The following is a 15860-nucleotide window of genomic DNA, read 5'->3' on the forward strand; positions in this document are numbered from 1 at the left end:
CAAAAAACGGAAGAAGAGCTGAACCCAGAAGGGTAGAATATTGACAGCCGTTGCAATTGTGGGGTACATGTTACTATTCTCTCTAGTGTTGTGCATGGCTGAAAATATTCACAATAAATATTTTGAGAACTACAAAAAAGAAAGCTGTGTCCCGAGAAAGGACAAAGAGACCAAATCCACACACACGCCCTTCTAAGATGACACATTCGACTACTGTTTCCGCCTGTTCACGAGCTGGTCCCTCTCCACGGAACACGGCTCCAATTTTCCTCCAGGAAACCTTTTCTTAAGCTTCTAGATGCCACCTCCTCTAAGTCGCCTGGATGGGGCATTTCCTCTAGGTTCCCCCATCAAGTACTTGATGTTTCCGGAGTCACTGTCCGCCAGCCTCTTTGTGTACTCTGGAGTGGAACCCCACCCACACCAGTCTCTTCCAACCCTGGGCCTGACACGGAATTCAGGGTGCGTTTAAAAACTTCCGGCACCAGCCGTGCGCTGGCATGGGCGGGGCCTCCGAACTTTCCGGAGCTGGGGTTGGGGGTCAGCTGACTTTGCTGCATTCTCATTGGCTCGTGTTCCTCCGTGAAGGCTTGGCCGCTGGTCTTCACGGCGCTCCCATAGGCCCAGGTTCTACAATCAGTTCATCTCTTCGACCCTCTCATTCTCCTGGTGCTGCGGAGCTCTTATATCCTTAGCTCCCGGTTGGCTCAGAGACAGAGGAAGGCCCCCGTAGGCGTCTTGACGTCATCTACCAGCGCCCGTCGCTTTCGCTGAATGTCATCCGCGGGCGCCCACCCTTACGAAACCGGAGGGTAGACAGCAGAACCGCCGGCGGTGGCGGCTGAGCGGAGGTGGCAGTAGTAGCGACAGCGACGACAGCAGCGATGGCCGGGGCGGGCCCAGCCCCGGGACTCCCGGGTGCAGGGGGACCCATGGTCCCTGTTCCTGGCGCCGGCATCCCGGGCAAGAGCGGCGAGGAACGCTTAAAGGAGATGGAGGCGGAAATGGCCCTGTAAGGCCCTCGACTGGGCGCGATAAAAAGCCGTCCCCTAGCCAGAGCCACTGACCCCTGGAGCCTCCAGGCCGCGTTAGGCCCTGGATATGGTTCTGTGGTCGGGAAGAGGGGTTTGGAGATTATGGAGGCGGGGAGGAGCAAGTAGTCACAGGTGAAGGCACTGTCGTGACATAGACCCACCGTTCCAGAATTGGTGTGAGAGTAGTGTCTTTCCTGCTCCCCCAGGTTTGAGCAGGAAGTTCTGGGTGCTCCAGTAACCGGGATCCCAACTGGTGTGCCTGCGATGCCTACGGTCCCCACAGTAGAAGCAATGCAAGTTCCAGCAGCTCCTGTCATTCGCCCGATTATCGCAACCAACACATACCAGCAGGTATGGCTGAGTTAAGGCATGTAAGTCAGGCAGCACAATGCCTAGCACACATTAGTTGGCTGACTATTATCCTGACAGATACTTTTTTTATGTGCCAGACAACGTTCTAGGTACTGAGGGCACAGACAATAGTTCTGTCCTTTGGGAGCTTATGTTCTAGAGCATGTTGTTCAATAGACTTTTCTGCAAAGATGGAAATGTTCATTATCTGTTTAAGATTTATATTAAGTTAAATTGGTCCTCAGTTGGTTTAGTTACATTTCGAGTGCTCAAGAGCTGGCTGCATGTGACTAGTGGAGTGACAGAGAAACTATTTAAAAGAGAACAAATACATGACTTGTTCATTTTGCCAGCACCTAATTACTGGGTGCCTCTTATGCATCAGGCACTATTTCTAGGCATAGACATGTAACAGAATGAAACAGGAAAAAAACAATCCTTGTCTTTTTGGAGTTTACATTTTACTAAGGAGAAATTTGTCAGCATAGTCAGGGAAGGCCTTTCTGAGAAGATGGCATTTAAGCAATGATATAAAGAAAGTGAGGGAGAGATCCATGCAGATACCTGGGGAAAGAGCATTCCCAGCAGAGAACAGCCAATGCAAGGGCCCTGAGGCAGGTACATACATGACATGCTGAAGGAAGACCAGAGAGACATGACCTGAGTGGAGAAAGAAGGAGGAGATAAGGACAGACCAGATCTAATAGGGCTTTGTGTGGCACTTTAAGGACCTTGGCTTTTGCTCTGAGTTGGGGAGCCATTGGAGGATTTTGAGCAGAGGAATGATATGGTCTGACTTAGATGTTTACAAGGTCACTCTGACTGTGTTTGGATAATAGACTGTAGAGGAAAATAGATAATGATGGCTTGGACCAGGAAGGTGGCATGGGAGATGGAGAGAAAAGGGTGAACAAAATTTCAGATAGTGCTAAGGGAAAGATGAAACAGAGTAGTGAGAAGTTGCTACTGGGAGGAGGTAAGAACAGCTTTAACTAGAAAGATACCAAAGGCCTGCCAGAGAAGTGACATTTTAACTGAGATCTGTAGGATGTCATAAAACTAGCCCCATACTGAGGGCCAAGAATGAAACCCTTAGTCTCCCAGGTTGAGCCAGCTAGGGCATATTTGGGAACCAGAGCCAGCCCTTCATCCTGTCCTCCTCCCCACCAGGTCCAGCAGACTCTGGAGGCCCGGGCAGCTGCTGCAGCCACAGTGGTTTCTCCCATGGTGGGACCTCCCTTTGTGGGTCCAGGTAAGTAAGGAGTTTGGGGGGATTGGGGGCCATGATGTCAGGCACGTTGGTAAAAGTGGATGTCTTCCACCATCCTCCTCTCTCTCTTCCCAACAGTTGGCTTTGGCCCTGGTGATCGGAGTCACTTGGATAGTCCAGAGGCTCGAGAAGCCATGTTCCTGCGGCGAGCAGGTAAGTCTGGGGCTGGAGACCCCACGTTTCCCGAGAAACCACAGAAATATCTCTGTGGTTTAACAAGCACTCTTGTTTAACCTACTTCAGCCTTTTGCTTAAGTCATTGGTGTAAAATCACACTCTCCATTTCATCCCCCACCCTGATATTGTCACCTTCCTAAAACACAAACCTGATGGTGTCATGTCTCTGATTATGTCAAGTTAGTTTGGCCTGTGTGAGGCTTAACCTGATCATTACAAACTGCCCCCACCCTCCACCATCACTCCTAATCCCTACCCTTTGCTGTGTTTCTCCACAGAACTTACCATATTCTAATAAGCCATATAATTTACTTATTTATTTTTATTTTCATTTTTTGCCTTCTCTAAAATATAAGGTCTATGAGGGACAGTGGTCTCAGCACCTGCCACATAGTCAGTGTTACATACTGTCTGTTGATGGGATGAACAATCCATTGAATGAGTGCCAGACTCATCTTGCATTCTGAGCCCTACATGACCCTGGCAGAGAGAGACCCCCACATTCTCCCTTGGAGTCCCAACATTGCTGGGGTATGCCAGCAGTGTTCTCATAGAGGTCTTCACTCACTGTCACCCAGCTCTTATCTTCCAGCCTGTTCTCTCCTCAGGCCATTCTTACCTTTTGTTATTGAGGTGACTGTTATACACCCAGCCAGTTTTGTTTTTGTTTTTGTTTTTAAGGTTAACCCCCACTTTCTTTTTCTTTAAAGATTTATTTCTCCCCCCTGCCTGCCCCCATCTACTCTCTGTGTCCATTCTCTGTGTGTTCTTCTGTATCCACTTGCATTCTTGTCAGCAGCACCGGGAATCTGTGTCTCTGTTTGTTGCATCATCTTGCTGCATCAGCTATCCATATGTGCGGCACCACTCCTGGGCAGGCTGTGCTTTTTTCACACAGGGCGGCTCTCTGTGCAGGGCGCACTCCTTATGCATGGGATTCCCCTATGCGGGGGACACCCTGCATGGCACAGCACTCCTTGCACACATCAGCACTGCACGTGGGCCAGCTCACCACATGGGTAAAGAGGCCTTGGGTTTGAACCCTGACCCTCCCATATGGTAGGCGGATGCTCTATCACTTGAGCCAAATCCACTTCCCCCGAGTCAGTTTTTGTGACATTACTTCTCTGTGTATATGAAGAAAATGTGTGTACTCAGTTTGATGTAAATTTCTGGTATAATCTCTGTTGGATCAAACTTGATAATTGTGTTACCTAAATCCTGTTCCACTTTTGTCTTTTTTTTTTCATCTGATGATATCTGAGAAATTTTAACATCTCTCATTCTGCACTATGATTTTGATCAAAATGCACATCTTTTGCCCAACTTCCAGTTCTGGGGCTCCCCAGTGCCTTCATGAGGATATTCACAGCTCAGCAAACAAGGCCTGCTTGGACACCTGCTATCCTTATAAGGCTTTTTAAAAAATGTTTTTAAATCTCTATTCTGTAGAAATGTATATAAAACTCATATAAAAAGATCCTTCTTCTCTTATAGTCATACTAAACCAAAGAGGAAAAGATTTTACTCACTAATGCTTTCCCTCCCTATAATATTTGCACTCACCCTTTGCCTGATAAGCTCCTCATTATCCTTTCAGTCTTGCTCATAGGTCCCTCTGTCCATAAAGCCTTCTCTAGTCCTCCGGCCAACACCCAGCCCACCTCCGACCACTCTCTTCTGTCACTCTCTGATGAGTGTATTCCCCCCTACCCTGGCCTGGGAACTCCCTGAAGCCCCTGGTCTGGTAGCATGTCTCTAGCACTGTCCAGCATAGAACCCAGCCCAGAAAAAACCTTCAGTGGTAAACTTTTGCTGAGTGAACAAATGAGAAGATCCCCACATCTCACAGAAGATTCCCCATATTCTTCTCCAGGATTTCTTGGATGCTGAAAGAACCACTCCCACCTCGCCCCAAGCTCCCAGTCCCCCATGACATGCACCCCCATCTCTCTTTCCCACAGCCGTGGCCCCCCAGAGGGCCCCTATCCTGCGGCCAGCCTTCGTCCCCCACGTGCTGCAGAGAGCAGGTGAGGGGGCCAGGGTCGTCATCCCTGCCACATACCCACCCCCTTGCCCTCCGACTCCCCCACTAACACCCTGACAGATTCTGCTCTCTCTTCTGCAGCTGGTGGTCCCCGCCCTATGGCCCTTCGGCCCCCTCATCAGGCCCTCGTGGGGCCCCCTCTGCCTGGGCCCCCTGGACCGCCTATGATGCTGCCACCAATGGCTCGGGCCCCGGGCCCCCCCCTGGGCGCTATGGCAGCTCTGAGGCCTCCTCTGGTGAGTGTGGCAGGGATCTGCTGGCTGGAGGTGTGATGGGCATGGAGACCCTCAATCCTGGCCCACTGGCTTCTAGGTCTCTCCTGGCTGTTCGTGACCCTGCTTCTCATTCTTGTACTTTGTTTCTACAGTGTTGTTTCTTTCTGCATCTGTCTTTCTCAGTTTCTCTTCGTGGCTGAATCTTTCTACTTTTGTTTTAGTTTGTCCTTTTTGTGAAGAGAGGATGCAGAGAAATACATGCCATAGGTGTATTTCTATTTCTATATCTCTATTTTTTTCCTTCATCTCTCTCTCACTGTTTTTCTATCTTGAGCCCTCTCTCTCTCTCTTCTGTATCTGTCTCTCTGTCCCCTCTCTGTGTCTATTTCTCTCTGTTGCGGTTTTTGTCTCTGTATCTGTCTCTGAGTATCTGCCCCTCCCTGTTTCTATCTAGATCCATCTTGCTTGCTCTCTAGCCCTTGCTATGTTATATGGGATGGTGGTGGGAGCAAGGCCTGAGCCTGTGATCTGGCCCCCTCATGCCCTACCCTTGCCCACAGGAAGAACCAGCAGCCCCCCGAGAGTTGGGCCTGGGCCTGGGCCTGGGTCTGAAAGAGAAGGAAGAGGCAGTCGTGGCAGCGGCAGCAGCAGCAGCCGGGCTGGAGGAGGCCAGCGCAGCAGTGGCCGTGGGGGCAGGGGGCGCACCAGCTGGCCCTGCAGTCATTGGGCCCAGCCTTCCACTGGCCCTGGCCATGCCACTGCCTGAACCTGAGCCCCTACCCCTCCCACTGGAGGTAGTACGTGGCCTACTGCCTCCGCTGCGCATTCCTGAGCTCCTATCCCTGCGTCCACGGCCCCGGCCCCCACGGCCTGAGCCACCCCCTGGCCTCATGGCTCTTGAGGTAATTAAACAGCAGGAATATGGCAGTGGGGGAATAGGAGAGGCTGGGAGGACAAGCAGGAGTTCATAAGCTTCCACACAGAAAAACACATGTAGACCTCTGTCCATGGAGGTAGGAGGGTCCCAGGGGATTAGAGTGGCTGGAAGGCCAGGGTGGGGGGGTGGAGAGGGGGAGAACACACACTCCACATCCAGGTGCACATCCACTCCTGTAACTATGGAGGCAGGAGGGCTAGGGAGCAAAGGAGAGTGGCAGAACCTAAAGAGGGCAGATGAGTCCAGGAGACTCCCAGCACCTCTGCTCCTAAACACACCCATCCTTTTCCCACTGCAGGTCCCAGAGCCCCTGGGTGAGGATAAGAAGAAAGGGAAGCCAGAGAAACTAAAACGCTGCATTCGCACAGCAGCTGGGAGCAGCTGGGAGGACCCCAGCCTGCTGGAGTGGGATGCAGGTAAGGGGACTGAAGAGTGGGGTGAGGCATTGCTCAATCAGGGACAGGCAGAGCTCCCCCCTTGGCTGCAGACAGCGGAGGTGAACCAGATAACTCTGCCCCTCCCTAGGTGGCAGGCTCTGTTAGCCCAGTTCCTGGCTGCTCTTGGGTAGGACCCTCACCAGCCACTTTGCAGAACTCAGGGGAGGGGATTGGCACCTAGAGGGCTTTCTGACCCCCATTTAACTCACAAGCGGGTTGGCTTGCTAAGGTCAAAGAGCATTTTTTTTCCTCCCAACTTCTGAAAAATTCCAAACACAAAAAAGTTACATACCCACCACCTAGATTCATCAATTAATTTTTTTTCTCTCCCCTTCTCCCCGCAACCCCCCCTGTTGTGTGCTCTCTGTGTCCATTCGTTGTATGTTATTCTGTGACCGCTTCTATCCTTATGACTGGCACCAGGAATCTGTTTATTTTTTGTTGCGTCATCTTGCTGCGTCAGCTCTCCATGTGTGTGCGGCGCCATTCCTGGGCAGACTGCACTTTCACGCTGGGCAGCTCTCCCTACAGGGCGCACCCCTTGCACATGGGGCTCCCCTACGTGGGGGACACCCCTGCATGGCACGGCACTCCTTGCGCACATCAGTACTGCGCATGGGCCAGCTCCATATGGGTCACAGAGGTCCTGGGTTTGAATGGTGGACCTCCCATGTGGTAGGCAGACACCCTATCCATTGGGCCAAGTCCGCTTCCCAGCATTTAATATTTTACCATATTTGTTTTACCCCTTTGTGTTTGTAAATTTTTTGTTCTGCTCATTCTTTTGAAGCAAGTGGTAAACATCATAACATTTCACCCATAAATGTCTCCGAATTCATCTCTTAAGAATAGAGACATTCTCTTTCATGTCATAATACCATTGCATCAAAGAAAATTAGCAGTAAGTCCATGGCATCTCGTATTTAGTTCATATTCAGATTTCACCAATTGTCCTAATACTGTCCATTCTGGCTGTTTTATTCCTAAATTGAGATCCAGTCAAGATTGATGTGTTGCATTTGGTTGTGTATATTTTTTTTAAGCGTCCAGGACAGTTGTCTTGTAGAAGGTCCTGTCCTCTAAGTTTATCAGATCGTTTCCTCCTGGGTTGTTTTAACTTGTTCTCTAAGAGCAACTTGAATCACCACAGAAGCCATGGGGCAGCCAGAGTGGTGTCCGAGGAAGGAAATGGACCCACCATTCACCTCCATCCTTGTCCTCTGCCTCCCTCCTGGCACCATCTCCCTGCCCCAGGCCTGGGCCTTGCCGTCCTTGGCCCACAGGTGACCAGTGTCAGCCCTAGATCCTAGTTCTGTGACCTCGGTCAAGTCACTTAGTTTTCAAGCCTCATTTTCCTTATTTCCAAAAAGGGATAATAATACTATGTGCCTTATCGGGGTAGGGATTCATTGGGATTGAGCATGTTCAGAATAGATCTGGGCCTGTCCGGAGGACATGCACAGGAATAGCAGCTGAGACCAGCCTTAGCAAAGGATCAAGCAGTGCCTTCAGGTGTCAGGGTCTCAAGGGGGGATCCAAGTGGGCTTTGCGGAGGAAGCAGAGCTGAGGGAAAATGAAGCCTGTAGTGCTGAGTTACCAGGATGGGACCAGGTGGGTGTCAGGGACCCAGTGGACCCCCAAGGGGAGGTGTCCAGGAGATGAAGTGACCCTGGGGACTCAGAGGCCAGGGTTGGTGACAGAGGTAGGGATCCGTCATGGGAATGGCTCAGAGGGCTCTGGGGGTGGGGAAGGGCAGTGCAGGCGGGGTTAAAGGTGAGCACTTGAGCCAGGTCCTGAGTTCTCCTCCTGACTCTCCCGTTTCCAGGTCTTATAACTTTGGGCAGGTGACTTGACCTCTCTGTATCTCACTGTAAAAGGGAAGACCAGATGTGTTCAAACCCCAGAGTGCTTAGTAGAGAGTCTGGCACAGGGTTATTGCTACACAGGTATTGGTTGTTATTACTCTGAGGGCCCTGGGCAAAGACTGCTGGGGACCCAGAGGGAAGAGGGTTTGGGGACTACCTCCAGAGAAGGTGGGATTATTCAAGGAAGGCAGCACTGGGCCGGGCCAGGAGTGGCAGGGCCAGGAATCTGCATCCCCTAACTTCTCTCTCCCAACCCCAGATGACTTCCGGATCTTCTGTGGGGATCTGGGCAATGAGGTGAACGATGACATCTTGGCACGCGCCTTCAGCCGCTTCCCATCCTTCCTTAAGGCTAAGGTGATCCGTGACAAGCGCACAGGCAAGACCAAGGGCTATGGCTTCGTCAGCTTCAAGGACCCCAGTGACTACGTGCGCGCCATGCGCGAGATGAACGGTGGGTGAGGTCTCCCCTGGGGGCAGCAAGGGCTGGCGGGTACCTGGCCTATGCCTGATGCCCCAAGCCTGACCTTGAGCCCACCATTCCCACAGGAAAATATGTGGGCTCGCGCCCCATCAAGCTGCGTAAGAGCATGTGGAAGGACCGGAACCTGGATGTGGTGCGTAAGAAGCAGAAGGAGAAGAAGAAGTTGGGCCTGAGATAGGGTCTGTGGCCAGGCACCCGCTCACTCGGCCGGGCGCTGGCTCCTCCCCACAGTTCTCTTTGGAAAACCCCCAAGTCTCCACTCACCCACTTGCCCCAAAACCAGTTTCAATAAATTGACATTCATTTCCATCCATGGCTGGGTCATTGCCTGGAAGCACTCTAGAGAGAGGGGCTTGTATCCCCCATCTGCAAATAGTAGGGAGCCTTGAAGGTTTACCCACACAAACATCCAGACAGACATTTTTGAACACCTACTATGTCCCTCTGACATCTTCATGAAGCCTCACAAGCACACACTGAGTGGTGCCTATTCCACAGAGGAGGGAGCAGAGGCTCATGGCAAGTTCACAGCTGAGCCAAGGCTCAGACCTTTGTCCTGACTCCAGCCTGTGCTGTGAGCACCAAGGTATGGGGTTTTCTGGGTCCTGCCCTTCTGGAGCTCACTGCCTCCTAGGCTTTCAGCCAGCGAGCAAGCTCACTGAGGCTCTGGACAGTGTGAGGGACGCAACAGTGAGTCACAGTCCTGGCCTCTGCCCCTGGGAGCACATGGTCAGTAGCAGGAGACAGGCCTGTTGCCAGGCGGTGAGCACCTAGAGTGATCAGAGCTGGTATAGGGGAGTTCAGGGCTCTGTCAGAACACTACCCACTTCCAAGACTTTGCCTCATTCCCTTCCTGTTATTCTTTATCCCCCATCTGTCTGTATGTCTCTTGTCTCTACAGTTCTCACTCTCTGGGTCTCTGAGGCGGTTTTCTACTTTCCTCTGCTTGACCCCAGCAAACTTCTTTTGCTGTATTTCTCTTTTTAGCTTTCTGTCACCGTCTCTGTGAGTGTCTCTGTTTCTTGTCTTTTTCTAAGACTGTTTCTTTAAATCTTGCTTCTCTCTTTGCACTTCTGTATCTCTCCCCTTCTCTCTTCCACTCAAAAGTTTGTCTCTGCCTGTCTGAAGAGGGAACCATACAGAGCCTTGATGCCAGGCTAAGAGCCTAGACTTTACCCTAGTGGCAGCAGCAAGCCTCGGGAAACTGTGACAAAGTTTAAGCAAGGAAGTGGCATACAGATTTGTACTTCAGAAAGAGCCCCAAGACAGCCACACTGGGCTGGAAGCCTGGGAGGAGGCTGGGCAAGGGCCCACCAGAGGGAGATTGCAGTTTCAGGAAGGTTAAGGGTCCAGGCGTAGCTACCAGAAGAAGGGCAAATTGGGAAGGATTTAGTGGGGCATGGAGGGGCAGGGAATATGACACCCCGGCAGGCCTCTCAGGAAGGTCACCAGGGAGAGCTCATATCCCTGGTTCCTGTCTTCCCCCTTTACTGCCCCACTCTCTGACGTCACATTTTCCAGTCTGGCCTGAGGGTCAGAGGGGTGAGGGCCTCCCTCTGCAGGAAGTGCCCTGCAGCCCTCTCCCACCTGGGCTGGACCACCGAGCCCCAGGACCCTTAGCACACACACCCGCTTCACTAGCTTCCCTGCCCTCCACCCCCTCCCATCCACATGGGAGCAAGGGAAGAGACCCAAAGACAGGATGATTCCAGAAAGGAGGGTTTTAAGTGTGTGTCTGGGAGTCAGTCCTCCTGAAGACTGGGAGGGGAGAAAGTGGGAGGTGGTGTGGGACAGAAAGACAGATGGACAGAGATGGAGGGATGTAGCAGGCAGGGATGGAGAGAGATGGGGAGGGAGACAAGGAGCCTGAGAGGCAGAGAAGCTGAAGAAAGAGTAATTAGAGACAGCACCATGGGATGAGGGAGAAAAGCAGGAGACGGAGATGAGGAAAGAGCAACCCGGACGCACACAGGGAGACTCAGATGGGCAGAAACAGACTTGTCAGAAAGACTGGGTGATGAGGCCTCACTGGAGTCAGGCTTGGTGCAACAGAGACGCATAGCTGGGGTACTGACCTGGGGAGAGACATGGAGAGACAGACAGAAACAGACAGGAGAGACCAGCTGTAGGGAGAGGAGGCCTGGGGCAAGGAGGCCTGAGGCAAGGCAGGCTCTCCCTTCAGGCCCCTGAGTTGGAGGGACAGAGGGACCAGTGACGTCGAGGGTTCTGTTCATCACCCACCTCTGGGTATCCACACCCCGGTGTGATGCTGGCAAGCGGCACTCCCTTCCAAGGCCCAGTTTCTCTTCTATAAAATGGATGGAAGAGCAGTGCTCAGCCCTCCCACTCCCCCTACCCTTCTCCCACCCTCCCTTTCAGCTCCCTCACCTCCCAGCCTGGAAGAGGCTGTGCCTGGGAAGGTGCTTAGCGTTGGGGCTGCCATACAGTAATAGTTAAGATGAAAGGAGAATGGCAACTGGTGAGCTATCACAGCTGTGTGAATATTGAAAACTATACATAATAAAGAGATAGACTTTTTAATGGTAAATATTATTTACTTATTAATATAGAACAATGGGTAAAAGCAGAGACTCTGGAGCCTGGTTGTAATATTTAGCATGTAAGATTACAGGATACTCAGTTAAATTTGAATTTCAGATAAACAGTGAATACTTTTAAATATAAGTATGTCCTAAATATTGTGGGTCTTTATGTATATGTTGCATATATGCATGAGTTTTGTTTTTTGCTAAATCATTAGAAGAAAGTTACAGACACCATTAACATTCACCCCTAAATACCTCAGTATTCATTCATCTAATAGAGATATCTTTCATACATCTAAGAAAACTAACAGTAGTTTTATATCTCATATTCAAATTTTCCCAATTGTCCCAAACTGTTAAGTGGGAGGAATCCTGCCTCAACATCCTTTCATAAAACGGGATAAGAATAGTGCCTATCTCAGAAGAGGATTAAATGAGGACGTTTAGCACAGTAGGTGGCTCCTAGCCCTCAATAAATGTTAGCTATTATTATTATTGTTGTTGTTTCTATTGTCGATGATATTGTTATTAGGACTGACACTCATCTGGAGCAGCCCCAGAACGTCCTTCTCAACGCCCTTGCAGGGGGAGAACTCGGCCTGGTGGGGGATCTCGGGGCGACCTCCCCTATCTCACCTCCCCCCACCCTGCGGATTGTGACGTAGGCGGGCTGGGGGTCTGGCCGGAAATCCCGCTTCCTGTTGTAGATAAGCTCGGCGCAGCCCAGCCGACCCCAGACCCTCCTCCCACCCCCCATGTCGCAGGATCAAGTCCCCAGGACGGAGAACCTGTCCACCAAACCCCCCGCCCCGCCCCCATCACCCGTACTCCAGCCCCCACCCGGTCTAGCCCGGCCGCCACTCCTCAAGCCTCCGGTCAAGCCCGAGGCGCCCCTGCTCCAGGACAGCCCCAGCAGCCCAGACGGGGCCCTGTACCCGCCCCTGAAACTCGACCCTGGCTGCGACCCCCATCTCTGACGTCTCGGAAAATTCCCCCCTGCCCCTGGTCCCGAGGGAGGGGGTGCATGGTATGAAATGGGGCTGAGACCCCCGGCAGGGGGCAGAGGAACACGCCAGAGGTGAGCGCAGAGTTGGGAACTAGATGCCTGAGTCCTGGGGGAGAAGAGACCTGGGATCTAGACTCCCAAGACCCAGAGGACCGGGACTTCTGGTCCTAGGGAAAAGGGGACTGGAGGCCAAGATTCCAGGGTCCGGGAGAAGGAGAGCGCAGGGACCTGGACTCCTGGGTCTGAGGGAAGCGAGAGCTAGGGCCCAGACTCTGGAGTCCCTAAGTGCCACCAGCTCACCTTTTGCCCTTTCCCCTCTCTAGGCCCAGAGCATTCAGAAGGCGCATCCATGGATTTGTGGAACTGGGATGAAGCATCACCACAGGAAGTGCCCGCAGGAAACAGGCTCCCAGGTCTGCGGAAGCTACTGGGGCTGAGACAGCCTGTGGGAAGGGTGCCCAGGAGGGGGGCTTCTGCTGACACCTGACCCGGCCCTAACTTCCTCATTGCCCGCAGCAGGAGCCGAGCTCGGCTTCTTTTTCCCTGAACTGGCACTACAAGGGGACACGCTGACCGCAGAAACATGCTGGAAAGGTGGCTGCAAGCTGGGCCCCCTGGGTGCTGGGGACAAAGGCGGGTAGCTGGGCTCAGGGGTGAGTAGAGAGAGGGGAGGCTGCAGCTTGGACTCCTGAGGCCCAGGGAGGAGAAGGTCCGGGGTCCTGAGCCTTAGGTCCGAGTGGGCGAGGTCTGCAGCACTAACTACTGGGTAAGTGGTTGTGTGTGTGTTGGGGGCGGGGAGTCTCTAGTCATTGCTCATTGCTCACACCTTCCCTAAACTCAGCTACCATCTGTATGGCAGGGCTCCCACAGCTGGACTGGAGCTCCGAGTTACTGCAACCAGACGCTCCATGGGGGACAGGTGAGTGTGCAGAGGGACGGGAGATGAAGGGACTGGGGGTCTTGAGGCACTAGGCCTGGAAGCTTAGCCTCCCCGATTTTTGAGGGGGAACTGGGCTGGGACGCCAGTGTCTTCAAGATGGCCTGGCCTGAAGCAGGATGACGGCCGCCCCTATCCCAAGGAACGGGGAACCCGTACCCGAGGCTTAGAGCTTAGGACCCTGGAAGGCCCGAGGGCTCCGGGAACACCTGGGGCCCCTTCACATGGGGTCCGTTCCTCCACACAGAGCCTGCCCTGCCGGCTCCGGCGTGGCCCGGGGACTGGGCAGACCTGGCGCGTCTCGGCGCGGACTCTCGGAGCCCCGCCTCCCAGGCCCTGGGCCCCGCCCCTCCCGGCCCGGGCGCCTCCCCCTTCGCCGTCTCGGAAGGGCCCGCGGGCCTGACCGGAGCCACCGCGGCGGGAGGGGCCGCGTCGTGGTGGTGTGCCCACGCCGCCGGGAGCGCCCCCGGCTGGGACTGTCTTGCCCGCCCCGACGGCGCCGCCTGCTGGGGCACGGAGCCGCGCGTGGACTATACCATTTCGTGGGGCGGGCCCGCGGGTTCGGACTGTACCACCAACTCCTGGGACCTGGGAGAGCAGACGACGTGCACCGCCTCTTCCAAAGGGCACCAGAGTTCAGACGGCACTTCATCCGCACCAAGCCCGCAATCAGACCGTGCCACATTAACTTGTTACACCAAAACTAACCACCGAGGTGAGAGGTGCGCGAAAACTTTGGCCTTCAAGGAGCAAAGCTAGAGTCTAGAGAGACCGGACCTAGGGGCTTAAGGGGACGCGACCCAGGAAACTGGTAGTGAGGGGGCAGGGCTGTGGTTCCTTAATGTAAGAGAACGGAGGGGACAGTGGTCCTCAGGCCTGGGTCCTGTGGGAGGAGAAGGCCAAGTGTCAGACACTGGTAGTCTGCTAGAGAACAAGGTGAGGGGGACCCAAGCTTCGGGGATATGTGAGAGAAAGAGAAGAGGACCCGATGCCGGGGTCCACGACGCATTCTTGGGGTCCCCTAGATGGACGGATCCGGACTCCTGGGTCCCCGAGTTGGGAGGATCTCGAGGTCCCCGAGGTAGCGAGGGAGTCCAGACTTCTAGATCATCCAAGCGGCGTGGACTAGAGCTGGAAAACCTGAGTGTTCACCCGCCTCCCACCCCGCAGGCCCCATTCAGCTGTGGCAGTTCCTCCTAGAGCTGCTCCACGATGGGTCGCGTAGCAGCTGCATCCGCTGGACGGGCAACAGCCGCGAGTTCCAGCTGTGCGACCCCAAGGAGGTGCGGCCGCTCCCCAGTCCCGCCCGGCCCAGTCCGGCCCTAGCCGCGTCTAGCTCATCCGCGCCGCTCCCTTCACCCTACCGAGGCTTGGCCCCGCCCCCAGCCTCGCCAGGGCAACCCCCTGTCAGCCGGGCCCTGACGACCCCACCCTCGGCCAACCTCAACTTCGCTCGGTCGCGCCCACCTCCAGCGAGGACCTTACCCTGCATCCTGACCCCGCCCCGCCCACGCGCCACCAGGCCCCGCCCCCTCTGACTCGGCTCCGCCTCTGTCCCAGGTGGCGCGGCTGTGGGGCGAGCGTAAGAGGAAGCCCGGAATGAATTACGAGAAGCTGAGCCGCGGCCTGCGCTACTACTACCGCCGCGACATCGTGCGCAAGAGCGGTGGGCGCAAGTACACGTACCGCTTTGGGGGCCGCGTGCCCGGCCTGGCCTAGCCGGACCGCGCGGGGGCGGACAGGGAGCAGTGATCCAATAAAAAAATATCCCGTCAAGCCTCATCGCGTGTGCTTGTCTGCATCCTTCCCACTGACACTGACCAGACCCACCGCTAGGGCACCCACGTGTGCACCACTGCACTCGCTGCTGGGTCATCGAGATACAAAGGTGACCAGAAGAGACCCAGCCCTTTAGGATGCCTGTTGTGTGCCCACACTGTGGTGAGAACGTGCAAGGGAATCAAACCCCGTCGCCGCAGGTACTTTGTGTGCCTGCCCTGTGTTGGGACATGTAAAGGAATCAGACACAGTCACTAATTTGTGAGTTTACCTACGGTGTTGCCCTTAAATCCAGACCCAAAACTCCAGAATGAGCTTATTGTGTGCCCTCCAGTGCATGGGACCATGAATTTAGACCTGGTGTTGGTCCCTAAACACCACCTACTCTGTTTTCCCATCCCAACCTGGAGAACATTGAATTTAGACCGAGGCCCCGATGCAAGCCTACTGGGTGCTACCCCATTCTGGGAACCACTGAGGGCTCAGATCCAGCTCTGAAAGAGAACCTACTATTGCCCTACTGTGGGCAATGCTGGGATACAGCAGTGACCAAGACAGCCCAGAGACGCCTTCAGGGGGCTCACATTTCAAGAGAGTGACAGACCCACCACCAATCAGGGACAGTCCAGAATGGTCAGGGTTGGGTTGGGGAAAACCCAAGGGGAAAAAGGGAACCCAAAAAAGAACAGCCTGACCTGGAGGTAGCAGGTAGGAGACAGGAATGACTTCCAGACAGGCATCGGCTGATTTGAGAAGTCAGCTAGGCAAAGAATAT

General features: G+C 53.9%; 2 protein-coding genes across 3 annotated transcripts; both read left to right on the forward strand.

Annotated features, from left to right (window-relative positions):
* Window positions 1-651: 651 nt before the first annotated feature.
* RBM42 (RNA binding motif protein 42) lies at window positions 652-9126 on the forward strand. Of its 2 annotated transcripts, XM_004483300.5 has the most exons (10): window positions 652-1012; window positions 1241-1385; window positions 2556-2637; window positions 2734-2808; window positions 4797-4862; window positions 4940-5115; window positions 5655-5996; window positions 6330-6447; window positions 8593-8787; window positions 8883-9126. In XM_004483300.5, the coding sequence occupies exons 1-10, from the start codon at window positions 885-887 to the stop codon at window positions 8993-8995; spliced, it is 1440 nt and encodes a 479-aa protein (XP_004483357.1). In that variant the 5' UTR covers window positions 652-884; the 3' UTR covers window positions 8996-9126. The 2 variants fall into 2 exon arrangements, with proteins under 2 accessions (XP_004483357.1, XP_004483358.1); XM_004483301.5 differs by lacking the exon at window positions 4797-4862 and having other exon boundaries at window positions 4961-5115.
* Window positions 9127-12123: 2997 nt separating this feature from the next.
* Window positions 12124-15088, forward strand: ETV2 (ETS variant transcription factor 2). The gene is made up of 7 exons (XM_058279254.2): window positions 12124-12441; window positions 12693-12782; window positions 12886-12963; window positions 13229-13288; window positions 13554-14021; window positions 14477-14589; window positions 14867-15088. Exons 2-7 carry the CDS (start codon window positions 12719-12721, stop codon window positions 15023-15025), a joined length of 942 nt encoding a protein of 313 aa, XP_058135237.1. The 5' UTR covers window positions 12124-12441; window positions 12693-12718; the 3' UTR covers window positions 15026-15088.
* Window positions 15089-15860: the final 772 nt, after the last annotated feature.

This window comes from Dasypus novemcinctus, chromosome 18 (assembly GCF_030445035.2).
Source record: "Dasypus novemcinctus isolate mDasNov1 chromosome 18, mDasNov1.1.hap2, whole genome shotgun sequence".
NCBI lineage: Eukaryota > Metazoa > Chordata > Mammalia > Cingulata > Dasypodidae > Dasypus > Dasypus novemcinctus.

Bases quoted from the DNA above. Each gene is read 5' to 3' on its own strand.
- RBM42 (XM_004483300.5), top strand. From the start codon at position 885: ATGGCCGGGGCGGGCCCAGCCCCGGGACTCCCGGGTGCAGGGGGACCC. The intron at 1,386-2,555 runs GTATGGCTGAGT...CCTCCCCACCAG, and splicing joins CAACCAACACATACCAGCAG to GTCCAGCAGACTCTGGAGGC. The intron at 4,863-4,939 runs GTGAGGGGGCCA...ACACCCTGACAG, and splicing joins CCACGTGCTGCAGAGAGCAG to ATTCTGCTCTCTCTTCTGCA.
- ETV2 (XM_058279254.2), top strand. From the start codon at position 12,719: ATGGATTTGTGGAACTGGGATGAAGCATCACCACAGGAAGTGCCCGCA. The intron at 13,289-13,553 runs GTGAGTGTGCAG...TCCTCCACACAG, and splicing joins AGACGCTCCATGGGGGACAG to AGCCTGCCCTGCCGGCTCCG. The intron at 14,022-14,476 runs GTGAGAGGTGCG...CCCACCCCGCAG, and splicing joins CACCAAAACTAACCACCGAG to GCCCCATTCAGCTGTGGCAG.